Source organism: Microcaecilia unicolor, chromosome 1 (genome assembly GCF_901765095.1).
Source record: "Microcaecilia unicolor chromosome 1, aMicUni1.1, whole genome shotgun sequence".
Lineage (NCBI taxonomy): Eukaryota > Metazoa > Chordata > Amphibia > Gymnophiona > Siphonopidae > Microcaecilia > Microcaecilia unicolor.
In genome coordinates, this window is record NC_044031.1 from 647,226,543 (window position 1) to 647,248,232 (window position 21,690).

Sequence of the window (21,690 nt, forward strand, 5' to 3'; positions counted from 1 at the left end):
CTATAATGGACTTAAATACAAGAGGGTCCTGTTTATTAGGAATGGTTTTGTCCTTCAATGCCTGTATATATTTGTTTTGAGGTGCTCATTTTCTGTTCAAGTGAATAATCTTGTATATTTTTTTGAAATTGCATAAATAAAAAAAATCCAAAACAAAATTTCGTCTTTAAGTCATATAAACATTCTCAGTCTGTCTTACCTGTGTCTTTTATTAAAAGGAGTGAAGGAGTAGTCTAATGCTTAGAGCAGCAGGCTGAGAACCAGGGAAGCCAGATTCAAATCCCACTGTGGCTCCTTGTAATCTTGAGCAAGGCACTTAACCCTCCATTTCCTCAGTTACAAACTTACCTCCCTGTTCACTAAGCCGTGCGGGAATGCCGACACAGCCCATTCAAAATGAATGGGCTGAGTCAGCATTGGTGCACGGCAGCAGCTAGCATGGCTTAGTAAACAGGTGGGTTGAACTGTAAGCTCTCCAGAGACAGAAAAATACCTGCTGCACCTGAATGTTACTACAGCCGGAAAAGGTATGAGCTAGATGCAAAATCCTCTCCCTTAATATGGGGGTCAAAAACCAGGTCATTCCAACTTTAGTCATAAGTATATTGCAAAACATAGGACGGGCAGTTTTCAGACAGGCAGGAAATAAGTTTGAAAATGACCTTCCTATATGGGAATAAAAGTGAGCACGCAGTGCTACTATGCACGTTCTTTCACCTACATCACAACGGAGGTTTTAGTGAGTAGTTTATTTAAATGAAGTCAAGCGTGCAAACTTTTGATCAAAAATTGTCTCCACAGAAAATATGGGTACATCCCCTGACGTGTCGGTGTCCCACAGATCTTTCACTCTTTCAAAATTGCATAGAATGCTCATATTTTCACTTTGAAAATTGATGCAAACATCACAGGTAAAATGTATCCATAGACTTTGTAGTGAAGTGGACAGTTTGAAAATGGTCTCATCATTGTTGGAAGTAGGTGTTTTTTTAACTAACTGTGCAAACGCTAGTATAAGAACTTTTGGACTACTGCAATATTATATATGTTGGTTGTAGTATATTAATGAGTCAAAGAGATGCGGTAGCCGCGTTAGTCCACTTTTAAAGGTAATCAATAGAATAAAATAAAACATGGAAAAGAAAATAAGATTATACCTTTTTTATTGGACTAACTTAATACGTTGGAGAAACAAGCCAGGTGCTAAAGAAGAGATTTAATTTACACAGACATTGTATGAAAAATGCCAGTACCAACCAGGGTGTCACCTCTGTGGGGCAGCACTTTACAAAGCCAGAACACTGTACCAATGATTTTATGGTGAGAATACTACAAGGGAACTTTAAAACAGTACAGGAATGTAAGACCTTTGAAGTCAGAATGATTAAATATTCTGACACCCACCAGACAGGACTTAACAAAGATCTGGGTTTTCTCGCCCACTATAAACCATGAAATTGTCACCCTCCTATCACCATGCATATCTCCCTGTCCCTCATCCACCCAGCCCTCCCTGTCTCACCTAACCCACCCCACCCCCATCCTGTTAGACTGTCACTGAAATGCTTTGATGGTTCACTTATATATATTGTTACTTATCTACATTTGCTTATTTCTGATCTGACGAAGAAGGTCTACCTTTGAAAGCTAATCAAAAAATGTATTAAGTTAGTTCAATAAAAAATGTACTTGCAAAACCACAGAAAGGCAATGCATCGTCCTCTTTCCCTTTCCCTACTACAACACAATCTAAATAGTACCAGATTGAGGCGGAATACTTGGAGAAAGAGAGAGCTTCTTCAAATCCAAGAAGGAACCTATTTGTTCTGAGACAAAGAATATATATCTAGTGCCCACATATTTAATTGAAAAATGAACTTGCAGAACTATTGTTAGTAATATGTAATGTATCTTTAAAATCAAGCTTCCTTAGCATCCCTCCGGACCGGCCCAGGATTGGCTGAGGTAATCCTGGAAATTATAGACCAGTGAGCCTGACCTCGGTGCCGGGGCAAAATGGTAGAGACTATTACATAGAATAAAACCATTAAATTCTACTGCTTTGTCACCCTCTTATCACCATGCATATTGCCCTGTCTCTCACTTAACCCACCCTCATCCTGTTAGACTGTCATTGAAATGCTTTGATGGTTCACTTATATATACTTCTAAATTATATAGGAGAAAATAAACTCGAAAATGAAATATCAACCTATCAGAAGGAGTTTACTTGTAAAATCATATACAGAGATGGTATGCAGGTGTCCCTCTGGATTGATAAATACTGTTAACAAAATGAACCTCAAACCTCCTAGCAGGGAATCATACAAAGTTATTGCTAAACCCCTGCTTAAAATAGGAGTAGAGTACTATCATGGGTTCTATTTCAGAGAGTCAAGAGAGAAAAAAACCCCAACGTAAAAACTCATAGAACATGAGAAAACCGATGGGATAAAAAACTCAATCCCTCTCTCAAAAATTCTATATCAATCTTACAAATGGACACCTATCATCTAACCATCCTGAAAAAACTGACAAAAGCCAGTAAAGGACTGTCTGAAGAGAACCCTCAAAACAAGGATACACCCTGAGATATGCTAAGGTACTATTTGTTGTATAATAGAGCAAAACAGTGGTAAATATAAAACTTTTTTTAACATTTTAACGTTTTAAACCATCTAGAAACTTTGCTTATACATACTGCAACAAGTAGAAACCCACTCAGGTTAACCCCAGATATCACAAGTGTGGAATACTTAGCTTTAACCAGGTGTAACACCCACAGGCGAAAAACTATAACCAAAAATCCCACTCTAAGGGACTCCGGAGTCCTATATGGTTGCTGCAGCGGCGAAAAAACGCCAGCCCCTCGACAAAAGCGCCTTGTTTCGCCAACCTCGTGGCTGCCTCAGGAAGAGCGCTACAAAACCATCAAGATAAACCAAATTAACACTGAAAACTAAATCGTCAGCTGTATGGAACCTTAAAGATGGTGCAGGAACGAGAACTCTGAGGAGAATGGAGCTTATAATACACCCCCCGAATAAAAACGGGGTGACGTTACAGCGTGACGTATCAAAACGTAATGACGTCACAGCGTACATACATAGAAAACGTCATGACGTCACGACGTATCCAATCAAAATACTCAAATGACGAAGCGAATCACACCCCCCTAAGAATACTTTCAATGTCAATAAAAGGCATTCCATTCAATATTTCTATTTAACCCACGAGGGGCTACTGTATCAAGAGTGTAGATCCAGTGTTGTTCTCTACGCCACAGAATTGTTTTTAAATCCCCCCCTCTCTTACCCATATAAATTTGATCAATGATCATGCATTGAAGCTGATTAAACTGATGTTGAGCTTGCTCACAGTGTCTAGTCATAGGAGCTTCCATTTTACAGTTGGTAATACAATGTCTGTGCTCAATAACCCTGGTTTTAAATTGACGAGTAGTATGTCCCACATAAAGCAAGTTACATGGGCATCTAAAAAGATACACCACATTTTTAGATTCACACGAAGTTGTATGTCTTAACTTGAAAGACTTTCCATTTGTAGATTTAAATTCTGAACATTCACATGTAATGGAACAGATAGAACAATGCCCACATTTTTTATGTTGACCCTCCGTTTGTCTGATATCAGACCATACATCTGCAACACTCAGTTGGTCTTGTAGATTTTGATTGCGAACATAAGTGAGTCTAAGATGATGATCCTGCAACGCTTCCTGGGTAAGCATAACATTCCAATGTTTCCTAAGTATGGCTGAAATTTGAGAAGATCTATTTGTGAATTTCAAAACACACGACATGATCTTATCATTGTTCTTAGATCCACCTGGCTGGTCATCTTGAATCAAGAGATCCCTATGTTGACATAAGGCTCTTTTATATGATTGTTTAATAAGTTTATTTGGGTATCCTCTATCCTGAAACCTGCCACGAAGTTTCTCTGCTGATTCTCTAAATGTTTGTGTAGTGTCACAAATTCTGCGATACCGCAAAAACTGCGAATAAGGTAAACTGCGTTTTAAATGGTAGGGGTGCATACTGTCAAATCTTAATAATGAATTCCTGTCTGTTGGTTTTACAAAGACATCTGTCTTCAACATGCCACCATCTTTCTTGACTAAAACATCCAAGAAATTAATACTTTTAACATGAAAATTACTTTCAAACTTAATAGTAGCGTGGCATGTATTAAGATTAGTAACAAAATTTTGCAGTTGTTGTTCAGAGCCCTGCCATATTAAAAACACATCATCTATATATCGCCCCCAGTATTGTACCAAAGCAAATCCTGGGTGGGAATATATGTACTGATCTTCAAACTGCCCCATAAAGATGTTAGCAACAGAGGGGGCAAACGACGCTCCCATGGCTATCCCAGATGTTTGTAGATACAACTCATTTTCAAAAATAAAATGGTTATTATAGAGAGCCAGTTGAGTAAGGTGGATAAGAAAATCCGTGGGAACCACATGTGGACGAGGGCGTTCTTCAAGAGCTTTCCTTACTGCCTCTAGAGCTTCCCTTTGTGGTATAGAAGTATACAACGAGCACACATCAAGAGTCACCAACAGACTATCATGGTTGATGTTCAGTCCACTCACCACTTGTAAAAAATGAGAGGTATCTCTGATATATGCCGGTATAGTTTGCACAAGGGGCCGCAAAAAATAGTCCACATACTTGCAGGCACGTTCAAGTAAAGAATTTCTAGAGGATACAATAGGTCTTCCAGGAGGAGCTTGCAACCTTTTGTGGATATATATACTGTCATCTATCAACATTTGCTTATTTCTGATCTGACGAAGACGGGCTACTTTCGAAAGCAAATCAAAAAATGTATTGTCCAATAAAAAAGGTATCCTCTTATTTTCTTTTCCATGTTTTATTCTATTTCTATTGATTACCTTTAATGAGTCAAAGAATTCAGTTACTTCAGAATACAGTGGTTGCCTTAAATTTAGATCTCCCAGGTTTGTAAGTGCTAGACCACTGTTATGTAAGTTGCACTGGTTACTGGTCGAAGCCTGCTCAGTTTTTAAGCTGTGTTGTATGGTGTTACCTGAGTATATGATATTAATTACTGTGCATAGAAATTATGTAAGCAGTTCAAGACATCTGATACTCCAAGTTCCCTCACTTCAGGGTAAGATCTATACATCTGAATTCTCATAGCTATTTGCTTACTGAGCTGCAAGTTGGTGGAACAATTTACCTCTCAATATAAGATCTGAAACTAATTCTGTGTTTTTGCAAATTGCTAAAAACCTGGTTGTTTCACAAATTTATAAATTGCTGATTTATAATTGTATAATTCTTGTTGAAGGTTCTGCCTGTTATTTGATTTAGGGTTTGCCCAGCCGCTCTGATCTAAAGCTTTTGGTATGTGCGGCCTATAAATATTACCTGTAATGTCATGAATCAGCAAAGGAGTGGGAAATTATATTCTTGCTACAAAACTGAAAAAAAGAAAAGTGTTTTCACTACTTGGCTGTGGTTTAACTTTTAGATTTTCCTACTACCATACCAATTTCTTAATATATTGCTTTGTTATTTATTTCTGGCTGTATATATATATATATATATATTTTTTTTTTTTTTTTCTTAACAAAACTAAAAGAAAAATAAGCAAAGTTCCTTGCTTTCATTGAAAATGAATAGGGCTGCTAATTTCTGTTTCTTGCCTTCCTATACTATAGTCTGTTGCTGAATAGCTGAAATTTTGGCTATTGGGCTTTAGAAAATCTCGAGTTTCTCTGTTTTCTCTCTTTGATCTTTTATAAATAAGAGATCCAGGATCGTTCCAAGTTCAGACAAGGTCCATAGTCCTTTGGACACTTAAAATCATTCCCTCCTATTCCTCACCTACTCAGCACAAAACTGTATTTTCTTATATCCTATATAATAATTTGCACCTCCAACGTTCCATCGCTGTCTGGCTGCCTGGATTCGTAACATCTCATGACATCAGCCAGCCTCCAGCGTTCCATTCCCCCTCACTGCCCCGCCCTCACATCAAAATATAATGACATCAGAGGGCGGAACACTGAGAGGGAAGGGAACGCTGGAGGCGAGCTGACGTCAGGATGTTACCAACAGAAGGGAGGCCAGCCAGAAAACGATGAGGTACAAAGGAAGAGAGAATCGCAGCACATCGAGGGCAGAGCAGAATCGATGGATGGGATGGGAGGAGAGGACAAGAGAGAAGAGAATCGTGGGACACGGATGGGAGGACAGGGAAGAGGAGAATCGCTGGACATGGAGGGGAGGGCAGTGGAGAGAGAAAACATCGCTTACAAGAGAGCCTTTCTAGGGCCCGTTTCATTGTGGAGGAAACGGGCTGGGTTCCACTTGTAGCCAGGTTTTGTTTTGTTTTTTGGGGGTTTTTTTGCAGCAAGTTGGGGCTTTCAGTATTAAGGATAGCCTATACTTGCATAGCAACTTGAGATGGTGGTCAGTCAGATGTGGTCTCCCAGCCTGAGATTCGTACATTTTACTGTTTGTCCATTATTATCTGCAGAGATTTTACTGAAGAAGTATTTCAAAGAAGTTTTGCCTAATGCAGTCTATGATAATTGTTAAGTGTTATTATCTTCCTAAGAAGGTATTGGGAGGGTGAGCATGATGTTTTATCTCCTAAGTTGATGTTACGGAGAACTTGACTGCCTTTTTAGGGACTACCCAGGATGATGATATTCAACACTGTACCTAGCACCTTCTCTTCAGAAGTAGATAAAAGTTTTGATTTTGAAGAGTTATTTTAAGAAAACAGATTTTCTTTTTTGTGGAGGGAAATTGCAGATACTTCCTAAGGTATCTCAAGCTTAGGCCAGATATAGACAATTTTCTCATCTTAAGTCAAGATTTGGGGGGTTGAGTGCTACTTTTTTCTTGGTTTCCCTCCAAATGTTTGGTTTCTTTTTCAGTTACTCATTGCTTTCTTTTGAATCCGATCAGTTGGCAAGACTTATTAGGGAGTCAATATAGTATAAATCTGGTGAAATGTTTGAATGCCTTATTTTTGGACCAGGTAATATTTTTGTTCTTAACTGTTATTGTAAGGTTTTTCTTTGATTCTCTTTCCTTCTGTCAGAATGTGGACTAAAATGTTTCGTGAGTGCTTTTTGTACCTTTGTGATTTAAAAATTCCAATCTAAAAAACAAAACAAAACATAGCCAGTTTTCAATTTACTGGTAATCAGACTTGGTTTTCTTTTTGTATTACAATGGTTCTATATCAAACCCAATAATCCAAATTACTATTTCTCAGTTTAATAGCTATGTTGTCTTCATTGAAAGGCAAGTCATTTCAAACATTAGAGCTTGTCTCATCTGCCTCCAACTTCCTATATGTAAAAGGAATTGACTGAACTCGGGGAAGAATTGGTTTCAAGAAAAAGGGCCTCCCTCAGGATACAACCTCAAGGAAGTAAACAATCCAGGAATAAATGGATTATAGTGGGCTCTGGCAGGACACAACTTTTTTGTAACGTAGTCACACCCACTTCCCCCCCCCCCCCCCCAAAATATCCTTGCAAAATACTTTCTCTACCTTCTATGTTCCAATAATAGAATCTGAAATGATCTTACTGATGAAGGTTGATTTCCAGTGCACCAGAAATCCTTCAGGCAGCTTCAAAAGATCTCAAGACAGAAAACTGCTACTGCTGGACGATTTCATTATCCAAACGCACACGCACACAGGTTGGAAAAAATTCCATAAGCCATGTTCTGCACCAAAACAGTCCCAGGCACTATATCACAAATTGTCAGTGAATGCCTTTGGAAGACGATCTTCTATAATTTTAGAGACTGGACAATCACATAAGATTCACCTGAAATTGAGGACAGCGAAGTTTTTGCTGTGCAACTCAAGCTAAGTACCAATTTTATTCTTTTTCGGCTGTTGGTAGTAGTTGATTGTGTATTAAAGTTTGGGAAAATTTAATCTACCAGACAACCGTTTTGGAAGGTTTTTCTAGACCTATGATGACTTTTTTGACCGATCACATTAAACAGTGGCTTTGAGCCCCAATATTGTTGATGAGATCTTTATTAGGTGTTTTCCTCCCTATTTTTGGTAAACTGATATTTGCTACTACCTGTATTTCCTATCGTCACCATATTTTGTATTTAGAGTTGCTCTATAAATTTTGGTATATGGTATTTTGATCCTTTTTTTTTTTTTTTTTTTGCTGCTTAATGTCAACAGACTCGAGTATGATAAAAAGGGTTAAAGTGTAAAGGTAATGGTGTAGAATCTGTCTCTATCCTTAAATTAGGGCATGAGTGAGAATCCACTAGTACCTATGAGAAATGAAATAATTTTCAAAACGAGAAAAAAAAATACAGTGGGAAATACAAAGTTATCAAGCAAAACCAAACGCATGAATAGTTAAGAAGAGGTGAACTGAAAGTTAAGAGAGTGATAATTGTAACTGAGTCAGTGGATTATGGATGAAAGAATTCACAGCCAGCATAGAAAAAAAATAGAAAACAGATAAATGCAAATTCTGAAAGAAAGCTCTGTAAATAGCTACTCAACTCAATGCTGACTGACATGTTGATGTCAGGAAAGCTATTTACAGAAAGGTGCAATAAGGTGGCACAACTCATCCACTGGAAATGTGCAAACACTATAGCATTGCTATACCAGAAAAGCACTTGGAAACATTGTGGAGAATGAAGATGGTATGATCACCTGAGATATTCCCATTTCAGTCAATAAGAAGTTCAATTCCAGAAAAGCAGACATAGTGATAACACTTACTTTTGAAACTTGGTATCTGCAGTTTTGAGTACTGATGGCTCAAGGAGCTGTCACAAGGATACAGAGCCTTTCACCTCTAGGACTTGGATAGCTCTGGCAGGGCCCTATCGTACTTGTCATCTCTAGGACTTGGACAGTTTAGGAGCAGTAGCGTAGCTAGACCGTAGTTATTGGGTGGGCCAGAGAGTGAACTGGGTGGGCATGACCCGCATTTCCTCGCCTGCCCCCACCCCCACAGCATTGAAAATAAACACCTTGGCTGGCGGTGATTCCCAGGCCCCGTCAGCTGAAGAATCCCAAGCAGTCTCATCCTCGCAGATGTTAGCAACCCATTTGCAACCGCTGACACCAGCACTGCCCCACTCCAGGCTCCCATGCATGCTCAGTTCAACCAATATGCCCCATGCACACATGCACAGAGATGCCAATTGAACTGAGCTGGTGGGGAGAGTGCCGGTGTTGGCAGCTGAAAATGTGCTGATGACTGCTCCGGGGATGAGACTGATTGGAGGAAACTCTAGAGAGGACTTGTCAGCTGGCAGGGCCTGGGGCTCCATGCCAGCTACACTAATGATGTGCACTGTTACTGGGTGGGCCCGAAGCAAAACTGAGCCCACCCGTGGCTATGCCACTCTTTAGGAGATTGGAACAGAGTCAGGGATATCTTGAGATGAGATGCCAAATATGCAGTGCACATGGTGGCAAATGCTGGAGACTAGGACTAGCTGGAACTATGGGTATGGGTAATAAATGAACCAACTGTGCAAGATGGACTTGACAAAACCAGCAATGCTGAGAGCCAGTTCCTCTTTGTACTCACCCTGCCCCCAATTTAGCACTGATACAGAGCTCCTATAAAAGCTGGTCTCTGACCCTGATTCCCATGCAATCAGTGGTGTTTGTGATGTGAGGAGCTAAATGGGTGAGCTGGTGCAGTAATGGGTGAAAGATACTCGGAGGAATCTGGCTGCTCAATTGCTTGTGTTTATGACCTGGAGCTGTGCTGTACTGCAGGAGCCACACAAAGCAGTACGGCAACCAATGGCACGTGCCCAGGATGAGGGGACAAGGAGGAAGAGCTTTTGATTAGGGAAGAAATACTCAGAAGTAGCAGAGGGTGCTGGAAGACCAACATCCTGCTCCTGCTTATGCTGATGGAACAGGGAGGAGAAAAGGTTGCTGTGTATCCTTTATGGCCAGTTCTAGTAATACCAACATTTTCAAATATTGCACAGGGAAATTAAAGACATCATTCCAGCATATACAAAGACTTCACCTCTAGGTGACTCCCTGAGCCAGTACGTCAGGCTCAGTCTCTGGCTGTCTTCAAGTCTAGTCTTAAAGCCCACCTCTTTGCTACTGCTTTCGATTCCTAACCATGACTCTCTTACTCAACACCCTCACTTATCACCCCTACCACTGCAATTTCCCTACCCCTAGCTGTCTGTTCGTCTGTCCAATTTAGATTGTAAGCTCTGTTGAGCAGGGACTGTCTTTTCATGTTCATTTGTACAGCGCTGCGTAGGTCTAGTAGCGCTATAGAAATGTTTAATAGTAGTAGTAGTAGGACTGGTACTGGTATCTTTTTGTACTCTTCATCAAGACTTAATTCACTACAGAAAGTAAGAGCAAAACGGGCCTGGTCCTGTGGTTGAGGTTATGGATCACCTGTCTTGCAGGCCTAAATGTGTCAGGCCTGGGGAGTGAGGAAAAAAATGACTCTTGCAATGGGTCCCTAGTGCCCAACCAGCAGTTCTGAGGATGTGCCTCAGAGGAGGCCCACTCCAGCGCTAGGGCCAGCAGGGTCCTTCCTGGCTGTTTGGGCATAATTTTGGAAGAGAAACACAAGTAGCAGACTGCTGATGGCACAGGAGCTTAAAAAAAAACAATAGGCAGCATTCTAACTAATTTAATTTTATTGTTATAATTGATAATTATTCAGTGTTGTGGAATCATTTTTCTTTCAGAGAGTTCTTTTCTGTGATTGCTGAGAGAAAAATCCAGGTCACTAGCAAGAGTCTAATGCCCAGGGAAGCACAGGCAAAGCCTTCTGTGTAAGCCCCTGTCTTCATGTGAGAATTCACTCACTCAAAGCTGCTGGCTGGCTCTGAAATCAGACTCTTGTGGACCATCCAATCCCTGCAGCTCTCCTGCCTCAATTTCTCACCAAAAAGAGGATTAAATAAATTTTGAAGAATTTCATGCAGAAGAGATGGTGTGATCTCCCCCCTCCCTACCCCTATTGTCTGTAAAGTATATTCCAGTATGTTCCCCACCCCGAACACATACACACAGCGTTTATCTTTGTCCAGATTAAATTTCCCGAAACCCTTAACTAATGATAATGAGTGACATATTCACTGCTCCGCTAGATTCCCCCAAGGCAAAGCAGCTCCCTTTCAGCCTGTTGGCATTAGGTTTGTGCTTTATTATGAATAATTATGAACAGCATAGGATCCTTTTTTTGTTGTTGCATCTTTCTCTAGGTGTTTTGGTATTAAGCTGGGTCCCTTTGTTTGAGCCCCTTCTAATATTTGAGAGATGTGATGGTCCTGGTGAACTCTGTGGTGTGAAGGAATCACTGGTGAATACAGCTGCTGTAGTATCATAATTTCTGGTAGTTTTTTGCGGGCTGGAAGAACACGTGAATGGAAACAGCAGGAGCTTCTGGCCTGTGGATTCGACAGCACTAGTGCAGGAAGAGTTTTAAACAGTAAAGAGCAGAAGTGCCCCAGCAATTTGAAGGTGGTGACTACAATCAATCTTACATGAGCACAAGACACTCTCAGGCTTTAACAATGTGTTTATCATGTAGAGTCAAATATTGCTGAAAAGACGGACAATTTCAATCTTTATCCAGTCTATTGGATTGTGGCGTTAGTACAGTACACTTGAACCCCTTTTACAAGGATCAGAGAGTCACACAAGGTAATAGAGATGTCGTGTTGGTTTGTGCATTAAGATTCCATGTGTTCAGTGATGCATTTTCCAGTAACTTGGGGGTGTTGCATAGCTCCAGGCAGGCAGTGGCAGTACTGTCTGCTCAATTTATCCAAGCACCGTCTGTTGCCCCTTTTCTTCCTACTGTATCTTAGGCTGTAGCAGGAGGCGGGAATGCTAATTTCACATCATTTATCAGGATGGACATAGCTTCATACCCCATTAGAATAGACTGTACTGACTGCGTTGATTGTTTTACCAGAAGACTGATAACTTGGTATTGTTTTCTTGTAGATCACAATATGGCACAGCCCTTCCTGGGGCAGGATCTTTGATGCTCCCAATACTGCTGCCATTGGCTGCGGTTTGGTCAGTTTCTGCATGGATTTTGTCATTGGTTGAGGTTTTTTGGGGGAGGAGGAGCTTAAAGATGTTGTAGCAGACCCCAGCCTATTCATTGCATAACTGGTTCAACAAAGCTCATTTTCCATCAGGATGGTGTATGGGACACTCCTTGACCACATGGTTAGCCATTTGTGTTTCTCCACATTCACAAGTTGCACAAATGCAAGAAATTACAAGAATTAAACACCTGATGCCACTCTGCAAATGATTTAAATGGCACCAAACCTTACATGATAATCTGCATCCTAGAGGAGTAAAAGAAAGGTGGCTGTTACTGCAGCCTGCCACATGGTTTTTCTTCATTCATTTGTGGTCCACTCACTCCTGCCCTGGTGGTCATCTGACTGAAAGAAAGCCTGAGCCTGTCTGATGAAAGGTTTGCAGCTCTTAAGGTGGTGTTTTGGCAGTGTCTGAGAGATTGGGTTGCAATATTAGTAACTTTAATGCAGCTAGCTATCTCAAATAACATTTGACAAAATATTGAAATCATAAATTTATGTTGGATGTCAGCAGTCACTTATCTGGCTGGTCTATTCTTTAGTTTCAGGTGGGTTTTATCATTGGCTGAGGTCAGTTTCTGTCTGAAAAGGATATTATTGCTTGAGGCCTATTTTGAAGTTCTGGCTGGAGTGGTATTGACTGAGGCCACTTTTACATTTTACATTCTTTGTGGGAGATTTGTAGCTGGGGTTGATGGTTTGGTTTCTAGGAGGACTGCATTATGGAGTGCATTTTTAAGTTTATGGAAGACACGTCATGTGCTGGGGTCTGTTTTGCAGTCTCTGGAAGGGGCTGCCATTGCTTGAGGCTTCTGTACCCCCCCCCCCCCCCAGGTCTTGCTAGTCACTGAGCTCTGGGTTCTCATTGGTCAGTGCATGCCAGTATTCCACCCGCTGATCTGCATTCTTCAGACACTGAAACCAGTGTCGGAGCTCTTCTCCTTTCGAATTAATTCCCAGCTGTACTCCACCTGCAGAAAAACAGAAACAGTCTGTCGCACAGCTACTGAGACCAATGAAGAGGGAGGCAAAAGATGGGGACAAGAGACTCATAGGGGTGTTGGGGGCAATTTTACATGCTTTTCTATGGAGATATATGCCGGTGCAAGGGCTCCCTGGTAAGAGGAAGATATACCTGCTCCTGTAGGGTGGCTGTGTCCAGACTTATAGATGTTCTGATAGAAGGAAGATTTCAGCTGTACCCCTGTGGGGAGGACCCAGGGCATTTTTTTGAGGGGGTACTTGGGGGTACTGAGTACCGGCACCTTTTTCATTGTCTGCTAAAATTGACCTATGTACCCATAAATTTTAATGAAAGAGCTCAGGCTCTACACACCAATTCTGCCTTGTCATAGATTCTGTGATGGGTTGCAGGGGGCCTGGCTATTATGGGGTGGGTCCCTCAGTGAGCACCGCACTCTTGAAGGGTGGCCAAGCATTTGAGTACCAGCACCTTTTTTGCTTGAAAAAACGCACTGGGAGGACCTAAAATGCAGGGGCTCCCTAGGGTTCTGTAGAGAGAAGGGGTGAGATCCAGAGATCCCCCCCCCCCCCCCCACCACCACCACCATCACCCAACATATTATTGTACAGAACAATATTTTAGGGCAAAATTACCTTCAAAGAGAGAGTTGAAGAATGGTTCAGAAATAGCCTCACCTATAAAATCATTTGACATGCCGAGGTCATAATCCCACACAGAAACATCTAGAGTCTTCTTAGCCAACTCATCCTGCTGGATTTCATAAAAGAATTCCTGCATAAAGAGAGAAAAGACACCGAGAGAGATGTGTCCAGGGCTTGCAGGTGCAGCATGAGAAAGAACTGGTGCTAGCAAAAGAGAGAGGGAACGGGAGACCAGTGACTTCAGATGCATAGGGAGAAGGGACTGCTGACTTCCCATGTAAAGAGTGAAAGACACAGAAATGTAGATAATAACAGCCAAAGAGCATATGGTCAATCCAGTCTGCCCGTATGGCCATTCTACTCAGCAGCTGTTCAGTCCCTTCCTCTCCTTCAGAAGTCTTCTGAGCTTGTTCAGTGCTTTCTTGAATTCCGATACTGTCCTTGTCTCTACCACTTCCATTGGGAAGCTGTTCTGCACATCCACTACTTGGATTGCTCCCAAATCTACCCCCTTTCACTCTCATCCTATGACTTTTTTTCAGTCCTTCCTTTCTGTTGACAGACTTGCCTTCTGTTCATTTATTGAATTCCTTGGAGGTATTTAAATGTCTCCATCATATCTTCCCTTTCCTTCCTGCTAGGGTTATCCATGTTTAGATTTTTAAGCCCATCCTCATATTGTCTTATAATAAAGACCACTGACCATTTTAGTTGCCGCCATCTGGACCAAGTCCATCCTGTTTATATATTTTTCAAGTGTAACATAGTAAATGACGGCAGATAAAGACCTGTACGGTCCATCTAGTCTGCCCAACAAGATAAACTCATTTTACATCTCCAGAACTGTACACAGTACTCTAAATGAGGTCTCACCAGAGTTATATACTATCAGCTCATTTTTCCTGTTGGCCATTCCTCTCCCAAGCATCCTTCTGGCTTTTGCCATCACTGTATCTGCCTGCCAGTATGATCATCCCTAGATTCTGCTCTTTTACACAGAAGAAAAGGGAGAACAGATCATTTTTTTCATGAGCAGAGAGAGATGCAGAGCTTTCCCAGTCTTCAGGACAGAGAGATGAGACTGAAGCAGGAGCCTTCTACTAGACTCATGAAAGACAGACATTTGCTCCCTTTCCCCACACCCACGAGAGCCAGGTACTGGTCCTCTTAGTTTTCCACCTTTTATACTTAGTCATCTGTAATTAAGGTCACATGTTATAAAATTCCTTTAAGAGCTTAACTGGGATATGTGAATCATCATTGGTGATGGCCAGTTGAGATTCTCTTTTAGCTAGGATGGTAGTAGAGAATGGCACGGGGACGGGGACCCACAGTAACCACAGGGATGGGGACATGGACAGATCCCACGGGGATGGGGTGAGGACGGGGACAGGTCTCATGGGGACAGGGCGGGGATGGGGACAGAGCCCGTGAGGATGGGGACAAATGTTGTCCCCGTGTCACTTTCTGCTTTGAAGCCTGTTAATGAATTGGACTGTTATTTATGTTTGATTGGGATGGGGACAAATTTTGTCCCTGTGTCATTCCCTAGTAGCAGCATATTATTTGGCTCTAGAAACGCTGGGTGCCAGCTGTGGCAGGGGTCTGTTTTATAACGCTCAACTTGTGTCTCTTTAGAGAGAAGAGTGCTGACTGACCCTCACTGTGCTCCACTCCAGTATCTGCCCTATGTAATCACCTTCCATTGAAGCCTCCACCTTACCTCGTTAAATTCTGGATTCAGTGTCTTCTTCCGTACAGTGGTTTTGTATTTGGATTTCTTCCCCATATCTGGGCGCAGGTATCTGAGGGGACATGAGAAGAGGAGAAATAATCCAAATTAGAAATATATAAAAATAAAGAATGCAGAAATCTAAGAGGGAGTAAGAGTACACGTGACTGATAACTGTACTCATTTGAGATATTATTTGAAGGCCCAAATTCTTTTTCATTGTTCTTGAGGTTCCTGGAAAAGGTGATCCTGAGGGGGAGGGGAGATGCTTCTTTCTTTCACCACTGAGATTAAGTTGGGATGCTCCTCAAGTCAAAACTTTTGCTGGCTTCACATCTGTCTCTGTGCTGAGTGTACTAAAGGATAGTTCCCATGTTGTGTCTATGGTGGAAAAGTTTAATAATCTGGCCCCTTGATGTGACAAGTGTAGAAAAATGGTGCAGCAGAAAAATATACACAAGCCAGGGAATGGTGAAAAAATTATTTCCCAATATTAAATTTGGCATTGAGATTCAGGAGCAGATGCACAAAAGTCCCCATAAAGCACCTATCGCTATTTCCACCTCAGTAAAAATGACTGAAGTGGAAATAGTGATGTACTACAAAAATCGCATGCAAATGAGCTGCTCGCAAAACAACGATCAGCTCGGACAGTCACTAAGCACTGCATGTGCAGAAGAGCCATTTGCTAAGTGTTGCCATACTGGGACAGACTGAAGCTCCATCAAGCCCAGTATCCTGTTTCTAACAGTGGCTAATCCAGGACACAAGTACCTGGCAAAATCCCAAAACAGTACAATACATTTTATGCTGCTTATCCAAGAAATAAGCCATTGAAATGGCTTATGGACTTTTCTTTTAGGAAGCTATCCAAACCTTTTTTAAACCCCACTAAGCTAACTGCTTTTACCACATTCTCTGGCAACAAATTCCAGAGTTTAATTACACGTTGAGTGAAGAAATATTTTCTCCAATTCGTTTTAAATTTACTACTTTGTATCTTCATTGCGTGCCCCCTAGTCCTAGTATTTTTGGAAAGAGTAAACAAGCGATTTACATCTACTCATTCCACTCCACTCAGTATTTTATACACCTCTATCATATCTTCCCTCAGTCGTCTTTTCTCCAAGCTGAAGAGCACAAGCCTTTTCAGCTTTTCCTCATAGGGAAGTCATCTCTTCCCCTTTATCATTTTCGTCGCCGTTCTCTGTACCTTTTCTAATTCCACTATATCTTTTCTGAGATGCGGTGACCAGAACTGCACACAGTATTTGAGGTGCGGTTGCATCTTGGAGCGATAACATCCTCATTTTTGTTTTCTATTCCTTTCCTAATAATGCCTAACATTCTATTTGCTTCTTAGCTGCATCTGCACACTGAGCAGAGGGTTTCACGAAACATCAAAGATGACACCTAGATCCCTTTCCTGGTCGGTGACTCCTAATGTGGAACCTTGCATCACATAGCTATAATTCGGGTTCCTCTTTCCCACATGCTTCACTTTGCACTTGCTTACATTAAATGTCATCTGCCATTTGGATGCCCAGTAATTTGTCACAATCCTCTTGCGATTTAACAACTTTGAATAACTTTATGTCGCAAGCAAATTTAATTACATCACTAGTTACTGCCATCTCTAGATCATTTATAAAAGTATGTTAAAAAGCAGCAGTCCCAACACAGACCCCTGTGGAACTCCACTATCTACACTTCTCCATTGAGAATAATGACAATTTAACCCTACTGTCTATTTTCTATCTTTTAACCAGTTTTTAATCCACAATAGAACACTACCTCCTATTTCATGACTCTACAGTTTCCTCTGGAGTCTTTCATGAGGTACTTTGAAAAAAATGCCTTTTTAAAAATCCAGATACACAATTTCAACTGGCTCACCTTTATCCACATGTTTGTTCACCCCTTCAAAGAAATGTAGTAGATTGGTAAGGCAAGATTTCCTTTCACTAAGTCCATGTTGGCTTTGTCTCATTAAGCCATTCTTTTGAATATACTCTGTAATTTTGTTCCTTGTAATAGAAAAAGGGAGGAGTGGCCTAATGGTTAGTGCAGCAGGCTTTAATACTGGCAACCTGGGTTCAGTTCCCACTGCAGCTCCCTGTGACCTTGGGCAAGTCACTTAATCTTCCATTGCCCCAGGTACAAAACTTAAAAATGGTGAGCCCTCTAGGGACAGAGAAAGTACCTGCCTATAACATGTACAGTATTTGCATACATCTAGTAGCACTATAGAAATGATTATTAGTAGTTTATAATAGACTCTGCTATTTTGCCCAGCACCAACGTGAGGCTCACCGGTCTATAATTTCCCCGGATCACCTCTGGAACCTCCAATCTTCTGGTACCATGCTTGATTTTAAAGATAAATTACATATTTCTATTAACAGTTCTGCAAGTTCATTTCTCAATTCTATCAGTTCTCTGGGATGAATACCATCCGGTCCAGGCAATTTGCTACTCTTCAATTTGTCACGTTGCCCTATTACATCTTCCAGGTTTACAGAGATTTGATTCAGTTTCTATGACTCATCAGCTTTGAATATCATTTCTGGCACTGGTATCTCTCCAAAATCTTCCTTGTTAAAGACCGAAGCAAAGAATTCATTTAATCTCTCCGCTATGGCTTTGTCTTCCCTGAGTGCCCCTCTTACCCCTCAGTCATCTAGCAGTCCAACCGATTCTTTTATCAGCTTCTTGTATACCTAAAAAGCTTTAACAATTTGTTTTTATGTATTTATTTATCGGATTTATTAACTGCCTTTATGAAGAGATTCACCAAGGCAACTACAGCAGGTACAATTTAACATAAAACTTACAATTTTGTTTACAGCATAACCCAGAATAAACTAAATACAATAAATAAGGTAAACTTCAAAACAGTAAAGTGAAACCTAATAACAGAACTATCATGAAACAGTCTCAAAAATATACACATTTAACAGCACTGGAATTCAAATACCAGAGATATAATACAATGTTAGCAAAATACTAATGATACACCTAATAAGCATGCATTAGAACATTCAACTAGCATAGATATGATGCTAAAGATGTTCTACTATATGGCTTACCATATAGCAGAGGAACCAAGAGCAGATATAGGATGGGAACAAGATGCATGGTACAGAGTCAGTTGGGATAATTTGATGGTTGGCTAAACTCAAGGCAAGTTCTTTGTATAGTTATATTGCCTCCAATGCAATCTTTTTTTCAAAGTCTCTCTTTGCCTTCCTTATCAGTGCTTTGCATTTGACTTGCCATTCCTTATGTTGTTTCTTATTATTTTCAGTCAGATCCTTCTTCCAATTTCTGAAGGATTTCTTTTTTTAGCTTTAATAGCTTCCTTCACCTCACTTTTTAACCTTGCCAGCTGTCATTTGGTCTTCCTTCCTTCTTTTTTAAAACATGGAATATAGCCAGCCTGGGCTTCCATGATGGTATTTTTGAACAGCATCCACGCCTGATTCAAACTTTTGACCTTTGCAGCTGCTCCTCTAAGTTTTTTTTTCACCGTTCTTCTCATTTTATCATAGTTTCCTTTTTGAAAGTTAAACACTAACATATTGGATTTCCAGGGTATACTTACTCCAGAGCTGATATCAAATCTGATCATATTATGGTCACTGTTATCAAGCGGCCCCAGCACCATTACCTCCCACACCAGATCAAGCGCTCCACTAAGGACTAGGTCTAGAATTTTTCCTCCTCTTGTTGGCTCCTGAACCAGCTGCTCCATAAAGCAGTCCTTGATTTCGTCAAGGAATTTTATCTCCGTAGCATGCCCTGATGTTACATTTACCCAGTCAATATCAGGGTAATTGAAATCACCCATTATTATTGTGTTCCCCAGTTTGTTAGCCTACCTAATTTCTGAGTGGAGGAGTGGCCTAGTGGTTAGGGTGGTGGACTTTGGTCCTGAGGAACTGAGTTCAATTCCCGGCACAGCCAGCTCCTTGTGACTCTGGGCAAGTCACTTAACCCTCCATTGCCTACCGCCCTAAGCCTGCCATGAGTGGGAAAGCACAGGGTACAAATGTAATAAAAATAACATTTCTACATCCATCTGTTCATTGACCAGATGGACGGTAGTACACTCCTATCACTATCCTTTTCCCCTTTACACAAAGAATTTCAAACCCTAGGGATTCCAAGATGTGTTTTGTTTCCTGCACATGATTTTAGGCCCTCCCTAACAAACAGTGCTACCCCTCCACCAATTCGATCCACCTTATCACTACAATATAATTTGTAACCTGGTATGACAGTGTCCCACTGGTTATCCTCCTTCCACCAGGTCTCAAGAGATGCCTATCACATCTAATTCTTCATTTAGTGCAATATATTCTAACTCTTCCATCTTATTTCTTAGGCTTCTGGCATTTACATACAGGCATTTCAAACTATGTTTATTGTTCCTGGAGGAGCCCTCTTTTTCTTTGATGGCTCCCATCATTCCTCTTTTCCTTTCATCTTTGCTTTAATTCTGAGTGAGTTGGTCATGCTATTGCTTATTTCCAGTTTTGTATAGTAACGAAGTAAACATTTCAGTACTTTTACTCGTTACTGAGTACTTGATAAGACTGAGCACTCTTACCTGTAACGGAGTATTATCTGCACCAATTTTAAGTGCTTTTACCTTGTTACGTTACAAGTAACTTGGCCGCTGAAGAACTCAATTTCTCCCCTCCCCCCTCCTCTTCACATGACTCTGAGAACCTGAGGTCAGCTACGAGGCAGGGTCATAGCTATGGGTCCAACCAGTCTCAGCTCAAGCCCACCCTAACTGTCTCTGATCACCACCCATCAGGTGCCTGTCTTAGGCGCTGGTTGCCCTGCACAACCACAGTAAGTTGCACTAGTATTAGTGCTTCAGCCATGTGCAAGAGGAAGCCTCTTGTGAGCCACCCGTGCCAGATCAGTGCATTGTAGCTGAAGAAGTTGTTTGCAGCCGCTCCTCTAGGAGACCACAAGCACCACCAGACACAGTGAGCCAGTCCCAGGAGGAACCGGTGAAGAAACTTGCAATTGGGGAGCTCTTTTCAGTTGAACTAAGGCAGACAGGCAGCAGCGCCAGGGCTGGGATCCCAAATACAACTTAGCCTGCTCACACCAATTCCCCCCCATCCCATGCCGGTGGTGCAGGACAGTGCTGCTGTGCTGAGAAATCTGGGCAGTGGGCTGTCATCAGCCCCATCCCGCCAAGATGAGTCTACAGTTCTCCCTCTGCAGCACTACAAGGACTCAGATCCAGCTTGGACCCTTCTCCAGCACTCCACACCTGTCAGGGTCCATCAGGGCAGTAGACTTCTTATGTAGAAAGCTCAATAGGTAAAAAAAAAGTTTTATACTTAATGTTGTTGATGGGCTACTGGGTTTTCCACCAATATTAAATATAAACCTTTTATCTTTTTAACTTGGGCAGTGCAGAGCCCACTCCAATGAGGACAAAAGCATTCTGTCCTGGGTGGGGATGGGCTCTGCACTGCCCAACTTAAAAAGAAAAAAATGTTTATATTTAATATTGCTGGTCTTCTCTTCTGGATGGGAATGGGATGATCTGTGCATTTCTTAGTTGGCTAATAGGGGAGCATTGTCTTTCAGTCCCTATTGGTGTTACCCCTGATGCAGCCTTCATGCGAAACTTGGCAATGTTGGGTTTCTCTTAATAAAGCATTTGCTGTGTGACCTCCATCTTGGGATCTATTCTATATTTTGGCATACATTTGTGGGAGCCACGAGCCTCCCTCGCCTCCCAACTAAGCAACTGATGTAATTGATTTCTTCACTGCCAAAAAGGAGATTGTAATATGCTTTTTTCACACCAAAAGCACATTTTGCGAAATTGTAAAGTTCCCTCTTTATCCTTTCCTCTAAAAGTTGATAGCCACTTTTAATAAGTATGTGTGTGTCCAGATAGGCAATCAATTGTCTTTTTCAAAAGTTTCAGCTGTTTTCAAAACATGTTCTTGATTAGCCAGTTTTTACTTTTGTTAAGTGTTTGATTTTAATTTTAATTGATGTTAATTTACTGTGTTCAATGCTGTGATACAATTGCCATTAGCGGCATATACAAATTTAATCAACACACACAAACATAAATATGTGTAGTCACAATACTTTTTACTTTTTACTCAAAAAGTATTTTTTTATTGTTACATTTGTACCCCGCACTTTCCCACT

General features: G+C 41.1%; 1 protein-coding gene across 1 annotated transcript in view; it reads right to left on the minus strand.

Moving 5' to 3' along the window:
* Window positions 1-12,159: 12,159 nt before the first annotated feature.
* Window positions 12,160-21,690, minus strand: part of LOC115460561 (double C2-like domain-containing protein beta) — a 93,174-nt gene continuing 83,643 nt past the window's right edge. Inside the window, exons 8-10 of the mRNA XM_030190326.1 lie at window positions 15,484-15,565; window positions 13,794-13,890; window positions 12,160-13,105 (exon numbers count right to left, since the gene is read on the minus strand). Of these exons, the coding sequence (XP_030046186.1) occupies window positions 12,975-13,105; window positions 13,794-13,890; window positions 15,484-15,565 (310 nt within the window). The 3' untranslated portion in view covers window positions 12,160-12,974. The remainder of the gene's footprint in view (window positions 13,106-13,793; window positions 13,891-15,483; window positions 15,566-21,690) is intronic.